Here is an 18,176-nt window from a genome sequence, read left to right as displayed (position 1 = left end):
CCAACAAGTCTACTTCTAAGCGGGCAAAATCAGGAACTACAAAGCACAGCTTCAGTACAGTTTCAGAACATCTGCTTATCAGGCTCTGGCTGTAAGCCGGATACTCCCTATTTCTTCCCAGCCAGAGAAACTCGTTATCTAACTTCTGTCAAGGTCTCTTCTCTCTCTACCTCTCTGTCTCTTACAACAACAATTCCAATACACAATTGAACATAACAGAATCCATCTTGAATACATATGAACACCATTCTTAATCATATAGAAACACATTGAAAAAACATACATGCATACCTTCAATAATCCTGACAATCTGTTGGGAGGGATTGGATGGTTTCTTCCCTTATGACAGGAGGGAGGTTGTACTTTCAAATTTTGTTACATACTGATCAAGTTTTTTTATGCTTAGACCATAGTTCTTTCACGTAGAAGGCAAACAAATAAATGCATAACATTAGTATTATATTTATTTAAGTCCCATTTTCCTCTATTAAGCAAGATTCAAAGGTAATCCTTTCTTTCTCTCTATAGGTTTTTTATGTATTTTCCACCAATAATAATAATAATAATAATAATAATAAAAACAACCACAACTTTTATTTATTGTGCACCTCTCCTGATGGCTTAAGGGTACAAGCATGTGAGCATAATATAATATACTAGCTGTCCCCTGCCACGCGTTGCTGTGGCCCAGTCTGGTGATCTGAAAAATAAAGTAATGAGAAAGTGTTGGTTTCTATTATATGTAATTTCTTTATGCTTGTGGGTAAAAAGTATTTCTTGTTGTTTCTTTGTCAGTGCTGATGTGGAGATTGTTCGGTTTGCTTACTCTGGATCATGCAACATATAATTGTCCTTCTTTAGGGGTCCCTTTCAAATCTATGATACTATATCTGTCATATACGTGTATATGTGTGTTTGTGTGTGAATCATATATAGTATTTTCTGTTGGTCATGGAGGTTCTATGTGGGAAGTTTGGCCCAATTCTATCGTTGGTGGGGTTCAGAATGCTCTTTGAATGTAGATTAACTATAAATCCCAGCAACTACAACTCCCAAATGTCAAGGTCTATTTTTTCCAAACTCCATCTGTGTTCACATGCAGTCATATTGACTATCTGTGCCAAGTTTGGTCCAAATCCCTCACTGTTTGAGTCCACAGTTCTCTCTGGATGTAGGTAAACTACAACTCCAAAATTCAAGGTCAGTGCCCACCAAATCCTTCTAGTATTTTCTGTTGGTCAAGGGAGTTCTTTGTGCCAAGTTTGGTTCAATACCAACGTTGGTGGAGTTCAGAATGCTCTTTGAGTGTAGGTGAACTATAAATCCCAGTAACTACAACTCCCAAATGTCAAGGTCCATTTCCCCAAACTCCACCTGTGCTCATATTTGGGTATATGGAATATTCGTGCCGAATTTGGTCCAGACCATCATAGTTTAAGTCCACAGTGCTCTCTGGATGTAGGTGAACTACAACTCCCAAACTCAAGGTCAATGCCCCCTAAATGCTGCTAGTATTTATTGTTGGTCATGGGAGGCCTGTGTGCCACGTTTGGTTCAATTCCATCATTGGTGGAGTTCAGAATGCTCTTTGATTGTAGGTGTACTATAAATCCCAGCAACTACAACTCCCAAATGACAATATCATATTTTTTGAGTGATGGTCACTCCTTGTGTTGTGAAACGTTTTGTTCCCAAATTTGGTGTGATTTTGTTCATTGGTTCTTTTGTTTTTAAGGAACTCATTATGCACTGAGCATTTTTATATATATAGATAGATAAGTAATGAATTACATAGATAGATAGATTGCACTTTGCGCAATGACTGAGGACACGTTCTGGCTCCGTCGAAGCTGATAGAAAGAGGGAACTTTCCCTCTTGGTTCCCCTTGGATAGGCCTAATTCCAGCAAGGCCTTGAGTCTAATGCTGCCTTTATGTGGCCAAAAGTTACATCATAAAAAGGAAGAGGAACAACACCCTTGAATCAGTGGAGTCGAAATTTCCGTTGCTTTCTCCTCCTGCGTACTTGCCATAATATCTTTTGGTACTTTGCTTCTTTTTGATTTGTGCCCATACGGTAGCTCTTTAAGGAGTTTCCCTAGTTGAAAGGCATTGTGGTATAGTTCCAGATTCAGTATCTGTTGAGAACTGTGAACGAACCTGCGGTAAAATCCTCGGTATATATTTTTTGCAACAAAAAAAAAAAAAGGTGTGCGGTGCCTTTAACTCTCTCCTTACTTCTGCCTCACCCTCGGAATGCAGGATAGATATAGATATCTATCTATATAAAGAAAAATGTAATGTTCGTTTGTGGTATTCACAGAACTCAAAAACCACTGGGGGAATTGACACCAAATTTGGACACAATACACCTATCAGGCCAATGAGTGTCCATCAGTCATAAAAACATGGAAAAAAACACAGACCAGGGTGGGACAAAGGACTTTTGTCTGCTGGAGCTAGGTGTGAATGTTTCAACTGACCACCTTGATTACCATACAATGGCCTGACTGTGCCTGGAGCAAACTTTTGTTGAGAGGTGATTAGATGAAGAAGAAGAAGAAGCCATTGAAATACACAAGCATGTGGACAATTTCAACAGAAAGGAGGAAACCACGAAAATGAACAAAATCTGGCTACCAGTATTAAAAAACTCTAAAATTGCAACAGCACAACAACAGAGAGGAAACAAACAAGGACATGTAATCACTTCTCAACAAAAGTTTGCTCTAGGCACAGTCAGGCCATTGTATGCTAATCAAGGTGGTGTGAATGTTTCAACTGACCACCTTGATTAGCATTTAATGAAACATTCACACCTAGCTCCAGCAGACAAAAGTCCTTTGTCCCACCCTGGTCTTTCCACAGATATATAAACCCGTTTTCCTACTTCCAACAGACCTCACTACCTCTGAGGATGCTTGCCATAGATGCAGGCGAAACGTCAGGAGAAAATGCCTCTAGAACATGGCCATATAGCCCGGAAAACGTACAACAACCCAATAATAATAATAATAATAATAGTTACCTGACTCTCCTCATGGTTCAAGGCAAAGGTACAAAATACTTTAAAAATAGAAGGCAATAAAAGTACGTATATTTAAAAACACAGGTTCAAACTCCAATACTCATAAAAGGTAAATTCCAGTTTATGTTTGTGAGCTACTGTTGATCTCCTTTCTTTCTGGTTTCTCTGCTGTGATCTGCTGCTGGTCTAATCTCTTTCTCTTTTTCTCTCTCTTTTTCTTTCCTTCCTTCTTTCCTTCCTTTGTTCCTTCCTTCCGCATCCATCATCCGGGCTACCAGTACAAGTCCGTGTTCAGGTCTTTCTCACAAGACTTTGTGCCTCGCAACCAAGTCTCCATCCCGCCTTTCCTCTCCTCCACTACCTCTGCCGCCGCCATTGCTGCCACTTCCTCCTCTTCCTCCTCCTCCTCGCCTTTGCCCTTTGCCCTCGCCCACCCCCAGCCTGTGATTTCTGACCCGGCCGGACACCCCTCCGCGGACGCCACCGCTGCCGTGTCCAGCCCCGCTTCCTCTTCGCAGGAGAGCGGCTCTAACGGGACGGCTCCGACTTGCCTTCCGTCTGAACCCCCTTTCGCCGCCTCCCTTCAGACGTCTTTGGTGAGGAGGCACTTCTTGCTTGGCTTATTATGCTTCGGGTTCGGGATACAGTCGGGGCAAATCGGGATTCCGTGGGCCTGCGGAGAGTTGCCTTTTTGTGGGTTTCCCGGGAAGTAAAGTGTCAAGGAGGCCCAGGGAAGGACTCGGACCCTCCTTGCAAAATCCAGTCCCCTCTGAGCACCTTCCTCCCTGTTCCATTTCACCGCAGGAGGCTACCTCACCCATCCAAACCTCTTTCCCTTTTAGTCCACCATGTCCCCCACTTCCTGAGTGTTAAGGATACCTAGGAGAATAGCCATGCTTCCAGGGTGCCAGTCTTCAAGAAGGACATGGACAGGATGGAAGTGCCACCAAATTGCCAAAGGTCTGGGCACCATGAGTCCCCTGTGATGAGTGGGTCCTATGAGTCCCCTCTGAGAAGTGGATCCCACAAATCCCTGTGAGGAGTTGATCTCAAGAGTCCCCTGTGGAGAGTGGATCCCATAAGGAGTGATTCCTACAAATCCATCTGACAAGTAGATCCCATGAATCCTAAGAAGTCAATCCTATGAGTCCCCTCTGAGGAGTGGATCCCACGAATCCCTGTGGGGAATGGATCCCATGGGGAGTGATTCCCACAAATCTATCTGAGGAGTAGATCCCATGAGTCCTCTGGAAAGTGGATCTTATGAGTCTCCTCTGAGGAGTGGATCCCACAAATCCCCATGGGGAGTGGATCCCATGAGGAGTGATTCCCACAAATCTATCTGAGGAGTAGATCCCATGAGTCCTCTGGAAAGTGGGTCTTATGAGTCCCCTCTGAGGAGTGGATCCCATTAATCCCTGTGAGGAGTGGATCTAAAGAGTCCCCTGTGGAGAGTGGATCCCATAAGGAGTGATTCCCACAAATCCATCTGACAAGTAGATCCCATGAGTCCTTTCTAAGAAGTGGATCCTATGAGTCCCCTCTGAGGAGTGGATCCCACAAATCCCCGAGGGGAGTAGATCCCATGAGGAGTGATTCCCACAAATCTATCTGAGGAGTAGATCCCATGAGTCCTTTGAGAGGTGGATCTTATGAGTCCCCTCTGAGGAGTGGATCCCATTAATCCCTGTGAGGAGTGTATCTCAAGCATCCCCTTTGGGGAGTGGATCCTATAAGGAGTGATCCCCACAAATCCCTCTGAGGAGTTGATCACATGAGTCCCCATGAGTGGATCCCGTGAGTCCCTTACGAGAGGTGGATCCCATGTGCCTCTCTGGGAGTAGACCCCAAGTCTCTCTGATGAATAGATCCCTTGACTCCTCTGTGAGGAGTGAATCCCACAGGTCCCCTCAGGCGAGTGGATCCCATGAGTCCCCTGCGAGAAATGGGTCCCACAAGGAGTGGATACCATGAGTCCCTCTGTGAGGAATAGATCCTATGACTCCCTCTGAGAAATGGATCCCACGAGCCCCCTATGATAAGGTAGTCCCACGAGTCCCTATTAGGAGTGGATCGCATGAGTCCCCTTTGGGAGTGGATCCCACGAATCCCTCGAAGGAGCGGTCAAGGGAGACAGGGGTGTTCGTCTTGGAGAAGAGAAGGCTGAGAGCCACAAGAGCCACATCTCCACATTGGAAAGGGGGTACCAATGAGGGGGCAATCTGTTTCCCCTTGTGCTGTGATGCAATCCAGCAATGGATTCACACCACAGGTAAAGAGTGAAATACTCTCATCTCAGCGTTGAGAGTAGGATACATAGCTTTCCTGGGAGTCCACGGGACTACCCTTCTCGGGATGGATTTCGGTCAGTGGAACCTTACCCAGCCGAGTCCCCCCCTTCGTCTGCGCTTGGCCCAGAAAGACCGAGCAGGAGGAGGAGTGCTTGGCCAGGGGTCTTGGTCTGTGTGTCCGACCGGACCCCTTTCTCCCCCCCCCCCACACACCCACACAATAGCCACAGTTCCCCATGGCCAGCCCTCACCCCCTGTCCCCCACCCCTTGCTGTCTCCCGCTGCAGAGCGACCAGGTCCCGGCGCCCGGCGAGGAGGCAGGGGAGGGGGAGTACGTCAACCTCTATTCCTCCGGCCAAAGCAACGGGGAACTCCCTCGCTCTGGAGGAGGAGGAGTAAGTAGCGATGGGGGGGGGGGGGTGTTCTTTTGCATATTGGACAGTGGGTGGGGGATCCACATACAGAGGAGAGCTGGACCTCACTTGCTCTGGAGGGGGATGCTCCTCTTGCGCTTTCGGAAAGCCTTTCCCCAGCCTTGCGGTGCTCATTCAGGACTTCTGGTCCCTGCTGCTTTGCACATTGTTGTCATTGTTATTATCATTGTATTACATGTACTACCTTAGGTACCCTGTGGTGCTCGAGTTAGGCCTTTGTAATGCTATTTCTAGATAGATAGATCTGTTTATCGATTAGTCCACTAACCATGTCAACAATCAAAAACGCCTCTTGTCAAGGCGATGAACTTCTCTGACTGATTCTTTTACAACTGTCACTCTCCTCCCTTGGCTTTCATCTTGTAATTAAATCCCATTTTACCAAACTTATAATTTAATCAATCGTGTTTTAATTGGGGATTGAGATGGGTGGGTTAGAAACGCTGGAAAATAAATAATTTTTAGTTAACTACTAGCCGTCCTGTCCCACGTGTTGCTGTGGCCCAGTCTGTGTATATGTGTTTTGTGTGTGTGTATATATATGTGTGTGTATAAATTAGTGTATAGTGTTCCCTCACTGTTCACACGTGAAAAGTGAAAATCCGCAAAGTAGGGATGATAGTTAGATACAGATATAGAGATATAGATATATAGATATATATATTACAATATCATGTCAGCAAATAGTATCTCAAGCGTTTTTGGTGTGTAGTCATCTGCTGCGTAAATATGCCATTTACTGTTAATCGTAAATATATACATTACTGAACAACACGTACTACGTATATGCAGAACGAGTACCGCAAAACAGAAAAATACTGTGATAAATATTTTGCATTAATATTTACTGAAAAACCACGAAATAGCGAGTCCGCGAAAAGCGAACTGCAAAGTAGCGAGAGAACATTGTATATGTGTGTATATGTGGTTTTTCGCATGTGTTGTCATGTATTTTTTGGCTTTTAAAGTTCTTTCTGCTGTGTTTTTCAGTGTTTTTATGAGTGATGGTCACTCGTTGACCTGATAGGTGTATTGTATCCAAATTTGGTGTCAATTCGTCCAGTCGTTTTTTAGTTATGTTAACCTCACAAATGAACATTACATTTTTATTTATATAGATTACAGGAGATTTAGGGTAGTGATTTTTGTTTTTGTCTCTTATTGTTGATAGGGTCAGTGGCCTAATCAATAAACAGACCTATCTGCTGTTTATAAGAAATAGTCATCGTAGGCTTTTGCTTTTTATGAATGCTCCGATTGTTAAATGCATAAAGATGTGGGGGGAACTACAACTCCCAAAATTCAAAGTCATTTCCCTCCAAGCCCTGTGGCATAATGTAAAATAAACCACGTGTAGTTCATGTTTGATCAGCCCGCACACTGCCTTGCCAGAGAAAGAAAATATGCCATGCAGGCGAATAATAAAGAACAAATAGTTCTTTTGTTCAAGTCTGAACAAAAATGTAACGGTAACCAAAAATCCCAGGCTCAGCTGTCTTCCCAGGAATTGCCTGACCAATCAGCTTCATGCATCTTATTTTACAGTCCTTTTATGAGAGATATAAAATGGTCTTTCTTTGGCTATGTGGATAAACTTCTTCAGTAGCTCAGGAAGCGAGAACACACTCTGTCTCTCTCTGCACCTGCATAGCTCAAGCCTGAACAAAAATGTAACAGTAACCAAAACTCCCAGGCTCAGCCTGCTTCCCACCCATTGCCCAACCAATCAACTTCATGCATCTTATATTACAGTCCTTTTATGAGAGATTTAAAATGGTCTTTGTCCATGTGGCTAAACTCCTTCAGCAGCTCATGAAGTGAGTAAAGGTAAAGGTTTTCCCCTAACATTAAGTCCAGTCATGTCCGACTCTGGTGCTCGTCTCCATTTCTAAGCTGAAGAGCTGGCGCTGTCTGTAGGTCATGTGGCCGGCATGATTGCAAGAAGCGCCGTTACCTTCCTGCTAGAGCAGGAAGCACACTCCATTCTCTGTCTCTCTCTGCTTCTCCCTTTGTCTCTCTGCATTTGCTAAACTCAAGCCTGAACAAAAGTATAACAGTAACCAAAAGTCCCAGACTCAGCCTGCTTCTCGGGCATTGCCTGACCAATCAGCTTCATGCATCTTAATTTACAGTCCTTTTATGAGAGATTTAAAATGGTTTTTCTTTGTCCATGTGGATAAACTCCTTCAGCAGCTCATGAAGCGAGTAAAGGTAAAGGTTTTCCCCTGACTTTAAGTCCAATCGTGTCCGACTCTGGGGTTGGTTCTCATCTCCATTTCTAAGCTGAAGAATTGGCGTTGTCCGTAGACACCTCCAAATAAAAATAAGACACATGAGTTGATTGATTGGGCAATGCTCAGAGGCCCAGCTGAGCCTGAGACTTTTGGTTACCGTTACATTTCTGTTCAGGCTTGAGCTATGCAGGTGCAGAGAGACGAAGAAAGAAGCAGAGACAGAGTTTGAAGTGTGCTCTCTTTCTTGTTCAGAGTTTGGAGTGTGCTCTCTTTTTTGTTCAGCTCAAGCCTGAACAAAAATGTAACAGTAACCAAAAGTCCCAGGCTCAGCCTGTTCCCTGGCCATTGCCCAACCAATCAGCCTCATGCATCTTATTTTAAAGTTGACACACACACACTAACGGATTCCTTGCATGCTCCAACAAACCCCACCCGTACTTAAAGGTGTTTATGTCGGGTCTGTGTGCCAAATTCCTTCAAGATCCATTGTTGACAGGAGTCACAATGCTGTCTAGATGTGGGAGCCATCTTGAAAATTGTTTGTAAACACACATACAAACATATTATTATTATAAATTATTATTATTTATTATATGTTACAAATTATTATTATTATTATTATTATTATTATTATTATTATTATTAGCCTCTGGGAGGGCTGGAGAACATTTGGTATCTTTAGCAAGGCATTATTTATTATATGTTATATATTATTATTATTATTATTATTATTATTATTATTATTAGCCTCTGGGAGGGCTGGAGAACATTTGGTATCTTTAGCAAGGCATTATTTATTATATGTCATATATTATTATTATTATTATTATTATTATTATTATTATTATTAGCCTCTGGGAGGGCTGGAGAACATTTGGTATCTTTAGCAAGGCACAGTCTAGCAAAGCCTGCTCTGTCTGTATCTGAACTTATAGTTGGAAACATGAGAGGAGACATGCAGGGTGAACTTGAAGAAGGGCAAATCGGTGTGCGGGCACCACTTCTGCGCATGAGGCCTTGCACCAAAGCAACTCCTCCTTTCTCTCCTCTTAATTTATCGTTCTGAGTACAGTTTGTGAAGATTTCTCCATCTCCCTTGTTTCTCCACTTCCCTTTTCTATATGTATACATCTCCGCACTGAGCCTTCTCTTCCCCTCTTTGGTCTCCCTCACTCTCTCGTTTCCTGCTTCCTTCGGCCACATTGGTTTCGGAGAGGTTTTACTGGGAAGGGGATCCATTGAGAGAAGAAAAGCTGCTCTACAATGCAGCGCCGTCAGTTCCTTTTTAGTTTCCTCCCCTTGGTATTTTTTCTCATTGCACGAAATAAGACACACACATGCTCCTTTTGTTGGGGAATGTGTTGACTTGAGTCTCGTGTTGTAAGACTGTAGGTTTTATATAGCAATATTAAATGATCACTCACAAGCTGGTTTTGCTTGGAAATGAATATATTGCTTGTATATTCAAATCTACAGCTCCGCTCCGTTTTAACAACCCTGAAACCAAAACAAAGGATTTGCTGCCATTGCTTTTGAAACAGGACCGACCTTGAGTCCGTCACCATAATGACTCAGTTCTATGCGAGAGTTTCTCAAAATGTAACTTGGGGTTGCCCTCCCTGCTCCCAGTGTGTTTGAGATCTGCGAGTGCATTCGGGCGCATGCTGAGTTGCCTCCTTAACAAGTTCTGGCTTCCCGTTGACTCCCAGCTCTGTCCCTTTCTTCCAGGAGTCGCCGGTGATCAGAGACAGCCACGCAAAGAACCCAACCTCCTTGAGCAACAGCCTTCCCGGGAAGGAAAGCCAAGAGGAGAGTGACAGGTGAGGCTCCAAAACATTGGCTCTTACCTGGAGACGTTACCAAGGCCTTAGAGCAGCAGTTCGCAAACTGTGCTCCGGGGAGCCCTTTGGGTTCTGCGAGAGGTGCCCAAGGGTTCCATGGGTGCCCCACTTCCTCTGTAATTTCTCTTATTATTGTTATTATTACTATTATTATTATTATTATTGGGTTGCTGTTCGTTTTTTGGACTGTCTGGCCATGTTCTAGAAGCATTCTCTCCTGACTTTTGCCTGCATCTGTGGCGGGCATCCTCAGAGGTTGTGAGGTGTGTTGCAAACAAGGAAAATTGGGTTTATATATCTGCGGATTGCTTGGCAAGCTCTGGTTTCCATTGACACCAAGCTCTGTCCCTTTCTTCCAGGATTTTTATTATTATTATTGACACAAATGGACAGTATTTACAGCAAACAAGATCTATATGCTGGATTTCGTATCACAAAATCACAAGTCGAACACTTCCCAAGTGTCTAGGACTGTGTGATGTATTATTACATCGTTCATCTGGAGAGGCCCTGCTCATGATTCCACCTGCGTCGCAAGCGCGGTTGGTGGGGATGAGGGACAGGGCCTTCTCTGTGGTAGCCCCCCGACTCTGGAACGCCCTCCCCAAGGACATCAGACAGGCCCCTACGTTGGCAGTCTTTAGGAAGAGCTTGAAGACTTGGCTATTCCGGTGTGCCTTTCCAGAATAGGAAACCCCAGCAATATGTCCCAGAAGCATTTTACTAAGAGACCTAAGATTGTCCACACATTGTACTTACCCAAAAATCCTTATATTTCAACTGTCATACTCAGCACTTTTAATCTGTACCCATTTACACTTGGCCCGGCCTTAGTTTTATTGTGCCATGGTGTACTGTTTTTACTGTTTACTGTTATTGCTTTAATGTTTTGATTTGCTTTATGGTTTATGTGTATTGTTGTATTGTTGTTTTATTGAGGCCTTGGCCTTTGTAAGTTGCATCAAGTCCTTCGGGAGATGTTAGCGGGGTACAAATAAAGTTAATAATAATAATAATAATAATTATTATTATTATTATTATTATTAAAAGGCTGGATGGCCATCTGTTGGGGGTGCTTTGATTGTGCCTTTCCTGCATGGCACAAGGGGGTTGGACTGGATGGCTCTTGGGATCTCCCACTGAAATACTGTTAAGTTTATGTTGGTAATATTGCTCTTCGTTTAAAATATTCTATTTTGTTTTATTGCACTGAGTGAATTAGTTCACACAAACACTCTCCGTCCACTGAGAGTATACACAAACAAAACGCATATTCAGTAATCCCTCACTTATCTGTTCAAGGACCACCCGCGATAAGTGAAAATCTGCAAAATTCCCTTTTGCGGTGGTCTCCTTGCCACCTCTGCTGCTCCATGCCACGGTGGTCCCTTCCTCGCCAGGCCGGGTACCCAGGCCTGGTGCCCAGCCTGGGGAGGAAGTAGAGCAGCGGAGGCAAGGGGGAAGCCGCCCCCTCTGAGGCCCTCTGCGGCCATGGCCCCCTCCTCGCCACCTCCGCTGCTTTGTGCCATGGAGGGTCCCTTCCTCACCAGGCCTGGTGCCCAGCCTGGGGAGGAAGGAGAGCGGAGCAGCGGAGGCGAGGGGGAAGCCGCCCCCTCTGAGGCCCTCTTCGGCAACGGCCCCCTCCTCGCCACCTCCGCTGCTTCGTGCCATGAAGGGTCCCTTCCTCGCCAGGCCCGGTGCCCAGCCTGGGCAGGAAGGAGAGCGGAGCAGCGGAGGCGAGGGGGAAGCCGCCCCCTCTGAGGCCCTCTGCGGCAACGGCCCCCTCCTCACCACCTCCGCTGCTTTGTGCCATGGAGTGTCCCTTCCTCGCCAGACTGGGTACCCAGGCCTAGTGCCCAGCCTGGGGAGGAAGGAGCGCGGAGCAGTGGAGGGGCGAGCGCGAAACCGCCTCCAAGACCCTTTTCAGCAGCAGCCGCCTCCTCTTCGCCACCTCCGCTGCTCCCCGCCTTGGAGGGTCCCTTCCTCGCCAGGCTGGGCGCCCAAGGCAACCCAGCCTGGCGAGGAAAGGAACAGGGAGCAGCTATACAGTGTTCCCTTGTTCTCCCTGCAATATAGTGAGTCCGCAATAAGCGGACTGCGAAGTAGCAAGGAAACACTGTACACAGACTGGGCCACAGCAACATGTGCCAGGGGACGGCTAGTATAATATATAAGCATTTCTTGGGACTCCACAATTAACTTCTGCTTCAAAAAGGGATCCATAGCTGAAAAAGTTTGAGAACGTCTGGCTTAGAGTTACGTTCCCAGCAAAGCTCATGTGAAAACATCTCAAGGGAAAAGTGGTGGAAGGGGTTCAAGAAGCCCTGGGTTGGATCAAAGTGAACCTCTCCTGGCCATGGATGGTTCCTGCCGTAAACTTTGGCAGCTAGAGGGCTTCTTTTCTGAATGTCACTTCCTCTTATGCTTCTTCCCACAGGCAACAGAAGGCGCCCGATGAGGCTCTGGCCCCTTCCCGGCTGGATGAGGAAGAGGAAGTGGACGAGCTCTCGCTGACCGATCACAACGAGATCATGGCCCGGCTGACCCTCAAGCAAGAGGTCAGTGAGGTGTCGTGTGTTTTTGTGTTGTTTCCAGGCAGGACGTCATTTCTAGGGAAATTCCTTGGCCACGGTGGTCCACGCTCTTGTTACATTTAGGATAGACTACTGCAACGCACTCTACATAGGGTTGCCTTTGAAGACTGTTTGGAAGCTTCAAATAGTTCAACGAGAGGCAGCTGGTTTAATAACTGAGGTGACATACTCGTATGTCAGCTCCACTGGCAGCCTGTTTGCTACCGGGCACAATTCCAAGTGCTGACTTTGGCCTATAAAGCCCTAAAAGTCCCTGGTCCAGTTTACCTATCTCACTTTACGAACCACCACAAAGACTAAGATCTTCTGGGGAGGCCCTGCTCTCGGTACCATCACAGTGGTATCTTCTTTGGAAGCTTTTAAACAAAGGCTCCTTCTTTGGAAGCTTTTAAACAGAGGCTGGATGGTCATCTGTCAGGGGTGATTTGAATGCAATATTCCTGCTTCTTGGCAGGGGGTAGGACTGGATGGCCCATGAGGTCTTTTCCAACTCTTTGATTCTATGATTCTACAGGCGTGTTTGGCGGGGATGAGAGACGGGGCCTTCTCAGTGATTGCCCCCCGATTATGGAACTCCCTTCCTAGCAATATTAGATCAGCCCCCTCCTGCCTGTCCTTCAGAAGGAGGGTGAAGACCTGGTTGTGGGACCAAGCCTTTGGCCCGCCTACTGTGTTTGTTTTTTTCTTTGTATTTTACACTGTTTTATTTTATTCTTATGTTTCACTTATTGTATTGCGATGTTATTTTTGCTGTGCGTACCTTGAGATCTTCTGGGGAGGCACTGCTCTCTCTCCCCCGCCGTCACATGCACGGTTGATGGGGACGAGGGAGAGAGCCTTCTCGGTGGTGGCCCCCCGGCTCTGGAACTCCTACCCTAGGGAGATCAGATAGGCTCCTACCTTGTCCTCCTTTCATAGTCAACTAAAAACCTGGATGTTTATTTATTATTTATTTGCTTCACTTTTATACCGCATATTTCAGCCCTTGACAGGCGACTCAATGCGGTTTACAGTGCAATTAAAAACACGGCAATACAACAACCGGGACGACAACGTCGCTCCACAACAATTAACATAGACAGACAAATCGACAAACAACATATATAGCGCCTCCGTTAAAGTCAGATCCATTCTCATAGTCATTGTGCCGTTCCTATGTTCAGTTATCGTCTTCCTTAGTTAGTTGCATTGCTTAGCCGAACGCTTGTTCGTAAAGCCAGGTCTTGACCATTCTCCGAAACGCCAGCAACGAAGGTGCCTGTCTGATGTCAGCTGGCAAGGTATTCCATAGCCGAGGGGCCACCACTGAGAAGGCCCTGTCTCTCGTCCCCGCCAAGCGTACCTGTGACGCAGGCGGGATCGAGAGCAGGGCCTCCCCAGATGATCTTAATGTTCTAGTCGGTTCGTAGGCGGAAATGCGTTCGGAGAGGTAAGCGGGGCCAGAACCGTTTAGGGCTTTATAGGCTAAGGCCAGCACCTTGAATTGAGCCCGGTAGCAGATTGGCAGCCAGTGGAGCTGGCTCAACAGAGGAGTGGTGTGCTCCCTGAGTGCCGCTCCAGTTAGCAACCTGGCTGCCGAGCGCTGGACCATCTGAAGCTTCCGGGCTGTCTTCAAGGGCAACCCCACGTAGAGCGCGTTGCAGTAATCAATCCGGGATGTGACCAGAGCGTGGACCACCGTGGCCAAGTCCGACTTCCCAAGGTACGGGCGCAGCTGGCGCACAAGTTTGAGTTGTGCAAATGCTCCCCTGGACACCGCCGAAACCTGGGGTTCCAAGCTTAGCGAGGAGTCCAGGATCACACCCAAGCTGCGAACCTGCGTCTTCAGGGGGAGTGTAACCCCGTCCAACACAGGCTGCGCTTTTGACTAGCTCACCAGTAACTTTCTTGTCCCTACTTGAAGTTCCACACTTTACACCAGCCCGCACTTTAGACTGGCATATGTTCTACCTCAACATGTGTTATGACAGTACTTCCTGCCCAGATTACTGTATTGTTGCACTTTCCTGCGCTCCTGTAAAAATGTATTGCACTCATTGAATCTGTACCTCAGCTATGTTTCTTTCAGCCATATTGTTTTTATATTGTTTTCAATTGTGTTGTTATTTGTTTTATCTGATGTTCTAATTGGTTAAAGTGTTTTACATGTGTGTTTTAATTATAATCTTGGGCCTGTCCCTTGTAAGCCGCCCTGAATCCCCTAGGGGAAATGGTTGGCAGGGTATAAAAATAAAATTATTATTATTATTATTATTATTATTATTATTATTATTATTATTTTACTGTAATTGTATTACTGGACTTGGCCTCATGTAAGCCGGCCCCGGGTCTCCTTTGGGTAGATGGTGGCGGGGTATAAATAAAGATTATTATTATTATTATTATTATTATTATTATTATTATTATTATTTGGGGCAGTGCAATGAGGCAAAATGGTGTCCTGAGATGGGTTTTAATCAACTTTTAATGTGGATATACCGTATATACTCGAGTATAAGCCGACCTGAATATAAGCCGAGGCACCTAATTTTACCACAAAAAACGGGAAATGGATTGACTCGAATATAAGCCGAGGGTGGGAAATGCAGAATTTACGGGTCAATCTCAAAATAAAAATAGATACCAATAAAATTATATTAATTGAGGCATCAGTTGGTTAAATGTTTTTGAGTATTTACATAAAACTGTAATTCAACATAAGACTGCCCAACTCTTATTCAGCCATTATTCTAACCTTCTTCAATGTAAATATGCTTACGTATCCTTCCAATAATAATAAATAGTAAAATAATAATAATAGTAATAATAATAATAGAGTAAAATAATAAATGTAATAATAACAATAATAGAGTAAAAAAATAAATGTAACAATAGCAATAAAAATAGAGTAAAATAATAAATGTAATAACAACAATAATAAAGTAAAACAACAACAACAACAAAATAAAATAATAAATAACCTTGACTCGAGTATAAGCTGGGGGAGACTTTTTCGCCTAAAAAAAGGACTGAAAAAGAGGCTTATACTCAAGTACATACAGTAAGTGATTTTAATGTTTGTTCCAGGACCTCCCACAATAAGTGAAAAACCGCGATGTAGGGACGCTATATTTATTTCAATATTTATACTTTTTTTAGTAGTTATACACTATTTTAAGTCTTTATAAACTTAAAATAAAGTGAAGGAAAGGCCTTCTAAGGCTGGAGGGAGGGAAGGAAGACTGAGACCTTTTTCCTCGGCTTCATTTTCAGGGTGACGACGGACCCGACGTGCGCGGAGGGTCGGGGGACATCCTCCTGGTTCATGCCACCGAGACCGACAGGAAAGGTACACCAGGAAAGTGGGTGAAGCCCCTTCCGTGCTGGTCACTCTGGATTAAGGGATTAGGGGAAAACGCAGCTCGGCTTCCCTCAAACAAGAAATCAGCGGGATATGCGCGGGGCGACATTTGTGGCTGCAGTTAAATCCCCCGCTGTTGTTCTTGAGCCGCACCATGACCTCTTGGATAACACTATGTAATACTACGGTTTTTGTCCCTGGCTTATCAATGTCATTTCCTATTGTTATTGTTGATTATTTACAGCTTTTATATTCCGCCCTTGTCACCCCGTAAGGGACTCAGGGCGGATTACAGTGTACACATATATGGCATGGAGGGAGAGAGGGACATCCTGCTATAGTGGATTTGGCTCCTCCCTCCCTTGTGGTTGCCTGCTTCCAGGTGAGTAAATGCATGGCAATGACCGCTCCGTTTGGGTGTTGTCTCCTTCCTCCTCTTCCTTAGACCTGGTGCTGTATTGTGAAGCCTTCCTGACGACGTACCGGACCTTCATCAGCCCTGAAGAACTCATCAAAAAGCTGCAGTACAGATATCCTTTTTGGCCAGCAAGGCTCCTGAAAATGGGCCCCAAATCGCCCCAAATCTCCCCAAAAATGGCGTAGACTACATGCCGTGGCTTTCAGGAGAGGACTGTTTTGGTTTGGTTTTGGCCACACGATCCCCAATTTCTTTAACTCTGTGTTCAACGTATGAGAAGTTCTGCCACTGTCCAGACACCTTCAAGAAGCGGGTCAGCAAGAACACCTTCTTCGTCCTGGTCCGAGTGGTGGACGAACTCTGGTGAGTGGGCACACTTGCTCGGTTTAGCTTAGAGCCATAGAATTGTTATTATTGTTTTGTGGAAGGCTTTGATGGCCAGAATCACTGGGTTGTTGTAGGTTTTTTCAGGCTATATGGTCATGTTCTAGAGGCATTCTCTCCTGACGTTCACCTGCATTTATGGCAAGCATCCTCAGAGGTTGTGGGGTCATTTTTATTGTTGTTGTTGTTGTTGTTGTTATTATTATTATTATTATGAACCCCAAGGGCCATCGAGGCCACCCTCTTCTGCCAGATAGGAAACAATCAAAGCCCTCTCATCAGATGGCCAAACCTCCTTCCCTCCCTCCTTCTTCCCCTCCCTTCTTGCTTGCTTACTATCTTGTCCTTCCTTTCATCATGTCTGTCTTCCTCCTTCCTTCCTTCTTTCTGTCTTTCTCCCTCCCCCTTCCTCCCTCCATTCCTCCCTCTCTCTCTCTCTTCTTCCCTTTCTTTTTCTTTTCTCCTTCCTTCCCTTTCTTTCTTTCTTTCTTTTTTTCTTTCTGTCCTCCCTCCCACCTTCCCTCCCTCACTTCCTTCCTTCTTGTCCCCTCCCTCCCTTCTTCTCTTTCTTTCTTTCTTTCTTTCTTTCTTTTGTTCTTTCTTTTCTTTTTGTCCTCCCTCCTTCCCTCCCTCCCTCCCTCCTTCCCTCCCTTCCTTCCTTCCTTCCTTCCCTCCCTCCCTCCCTCCCTTCCTCCCTCCCTCCCTCCTTCCCTCTTGTCTCCCTCCCTTTATTCTTTTCCTCCCTCCCTTTCTCCCTCCTTCCCTCCCTCCCTCTTTCTTTCTTTCTTTCTTTCTGTCCTCCCTCCTTCCCTCTCTCACTTCCTTCCTTCTTGTCCTCCACCTACCTTCCTTCCTTCCCTCCCTCCCTCCCTCCTCCCTCCCTCCCTTTCTACTTCCTTCCTTCCTTCCCTCCCTCCCTCCCTCTTGTTTCCATCACTTTATTCTTTTCTTCCCTTCCTTCTTTATTTCCTCCCTTCCTTCCCTCTTTCTTTCTTTCTTTCTTTTCTTTTTGTTCTTCCTCCTTCCCTCCCTCACTTCCTTCTTGTCCCCCACCTACCTACCTACCTTCCTTCCTTCCCTCCCTCCTGCCTCCCTCCCTTTCTTTTTTCTTTCTGCCTTCCTCCTTCCCTCCCTCCCCTCCTTCTTTCTTTCTTTTCTTTCTTTTTGCCCTCCTCCTCCTTTTCTTCCCTCCGCCTCCCCCCTTCCTTCTCGCCTCCCTTTCTGCTACCCTTCCCTCTTTCACTTCCTTCACTCTCTCCCTCTTTCTTTCTTTCTGTCCTCCTCCCTCGCTTCCTCCCTTTCTCTTTTCCTTCCTCAGCCTGGTGGAGCTGACGGAGGAGATCCTGCGCCTGCTGATGGAGCTGGTCTTCCGCCTGGTCTGCAGTGGGGAGCTGAGCCTGGCCCGCGTCCTGCGCAAGAACATCCTGGACAAAGCCGACCAGAAGAAGATCCTGCGACACACCAACTCCGCACGGCCCCTCGCCTCCCGATGGGTGGCCGCCAGGTAAGTACATAGGGGGGAGTTAAAGAGATAGGGAATTCTATATGGACGGACATACAGAAACATATATATTTCCTTTCCATCATCCATTCCCTTCTTTTCCCTTTCTCTT

At 45.7% G+C, this 18,176-nt stretch overlaps 1 protein-coding gene across 1 annotated transcript in view; it reads left to right on the top strand.

Moving 5' to 3' along the window:
- RAPGEF1 (Rap guanine nucleotide exchange factor 1) overlaps nucleotides 1-18,176 on the top strand; it is a 96,237-nt gene that overhangs the window by 67,314 nt on the left and 10,747 nt on the right. Inside the window, exons 12-19 of the mRNA XM_067471971.1 lie at nucleotides 3,306-3,623; nucleotides 5,606-5,713; nucleotides 9,715-9,806; nucleotides 12,265-12,385; nucleotides 15,674-15,749; nucleotides 16,207-16,291; nucleotides 16,450-16,542; nucleotides 17,882-18,067. Coding sequence (XP_067328072.1) covers nucleotides 3,306-3,623; nucleotides 5,606-5,713; nucleotides 9,715-9,806; nucleotides 12,265-12,385; nucleotides 15,674-15,749; nucleotides 16,207-16,291; nucleotides 16,450-16,542; nucleotides 17,882-18,067 — 1,079 coding nt within the window. The remainder of the gene's footprint in view (nucleotides 1-3,305; nucleotides 3,624-5,605; nucleotides 5,714-9,714; nucleotides 9,807-12,264; nucleotides 12,386-15,673; nucleotides 15,750-16,206; nucleotides 16,292-16,449; nucleotides 16,543-17,881; nucleotides 18,068-18,176) is intronic.

Source organism: Anolis sagrei, chromosome 11 (genome assembly GCF_037176765.1).
Source record: "Anolis sagrei isolate rAnoSag1 chromosome 11, rAnoSag1.mat, whole genome shotgun sequence".
Taxonomy (NCBI): domain Eukaryota; kingdom Metazoa; phylum Chordata; class Lepidosauria; order Squamata; family Dactyloidae; genus Anolis; species Anolis sagrei.
Note: the sequence above shows the minus strand (reverse complement) of the source record. Positions and strands in the feature narration are given on the sequence as shown.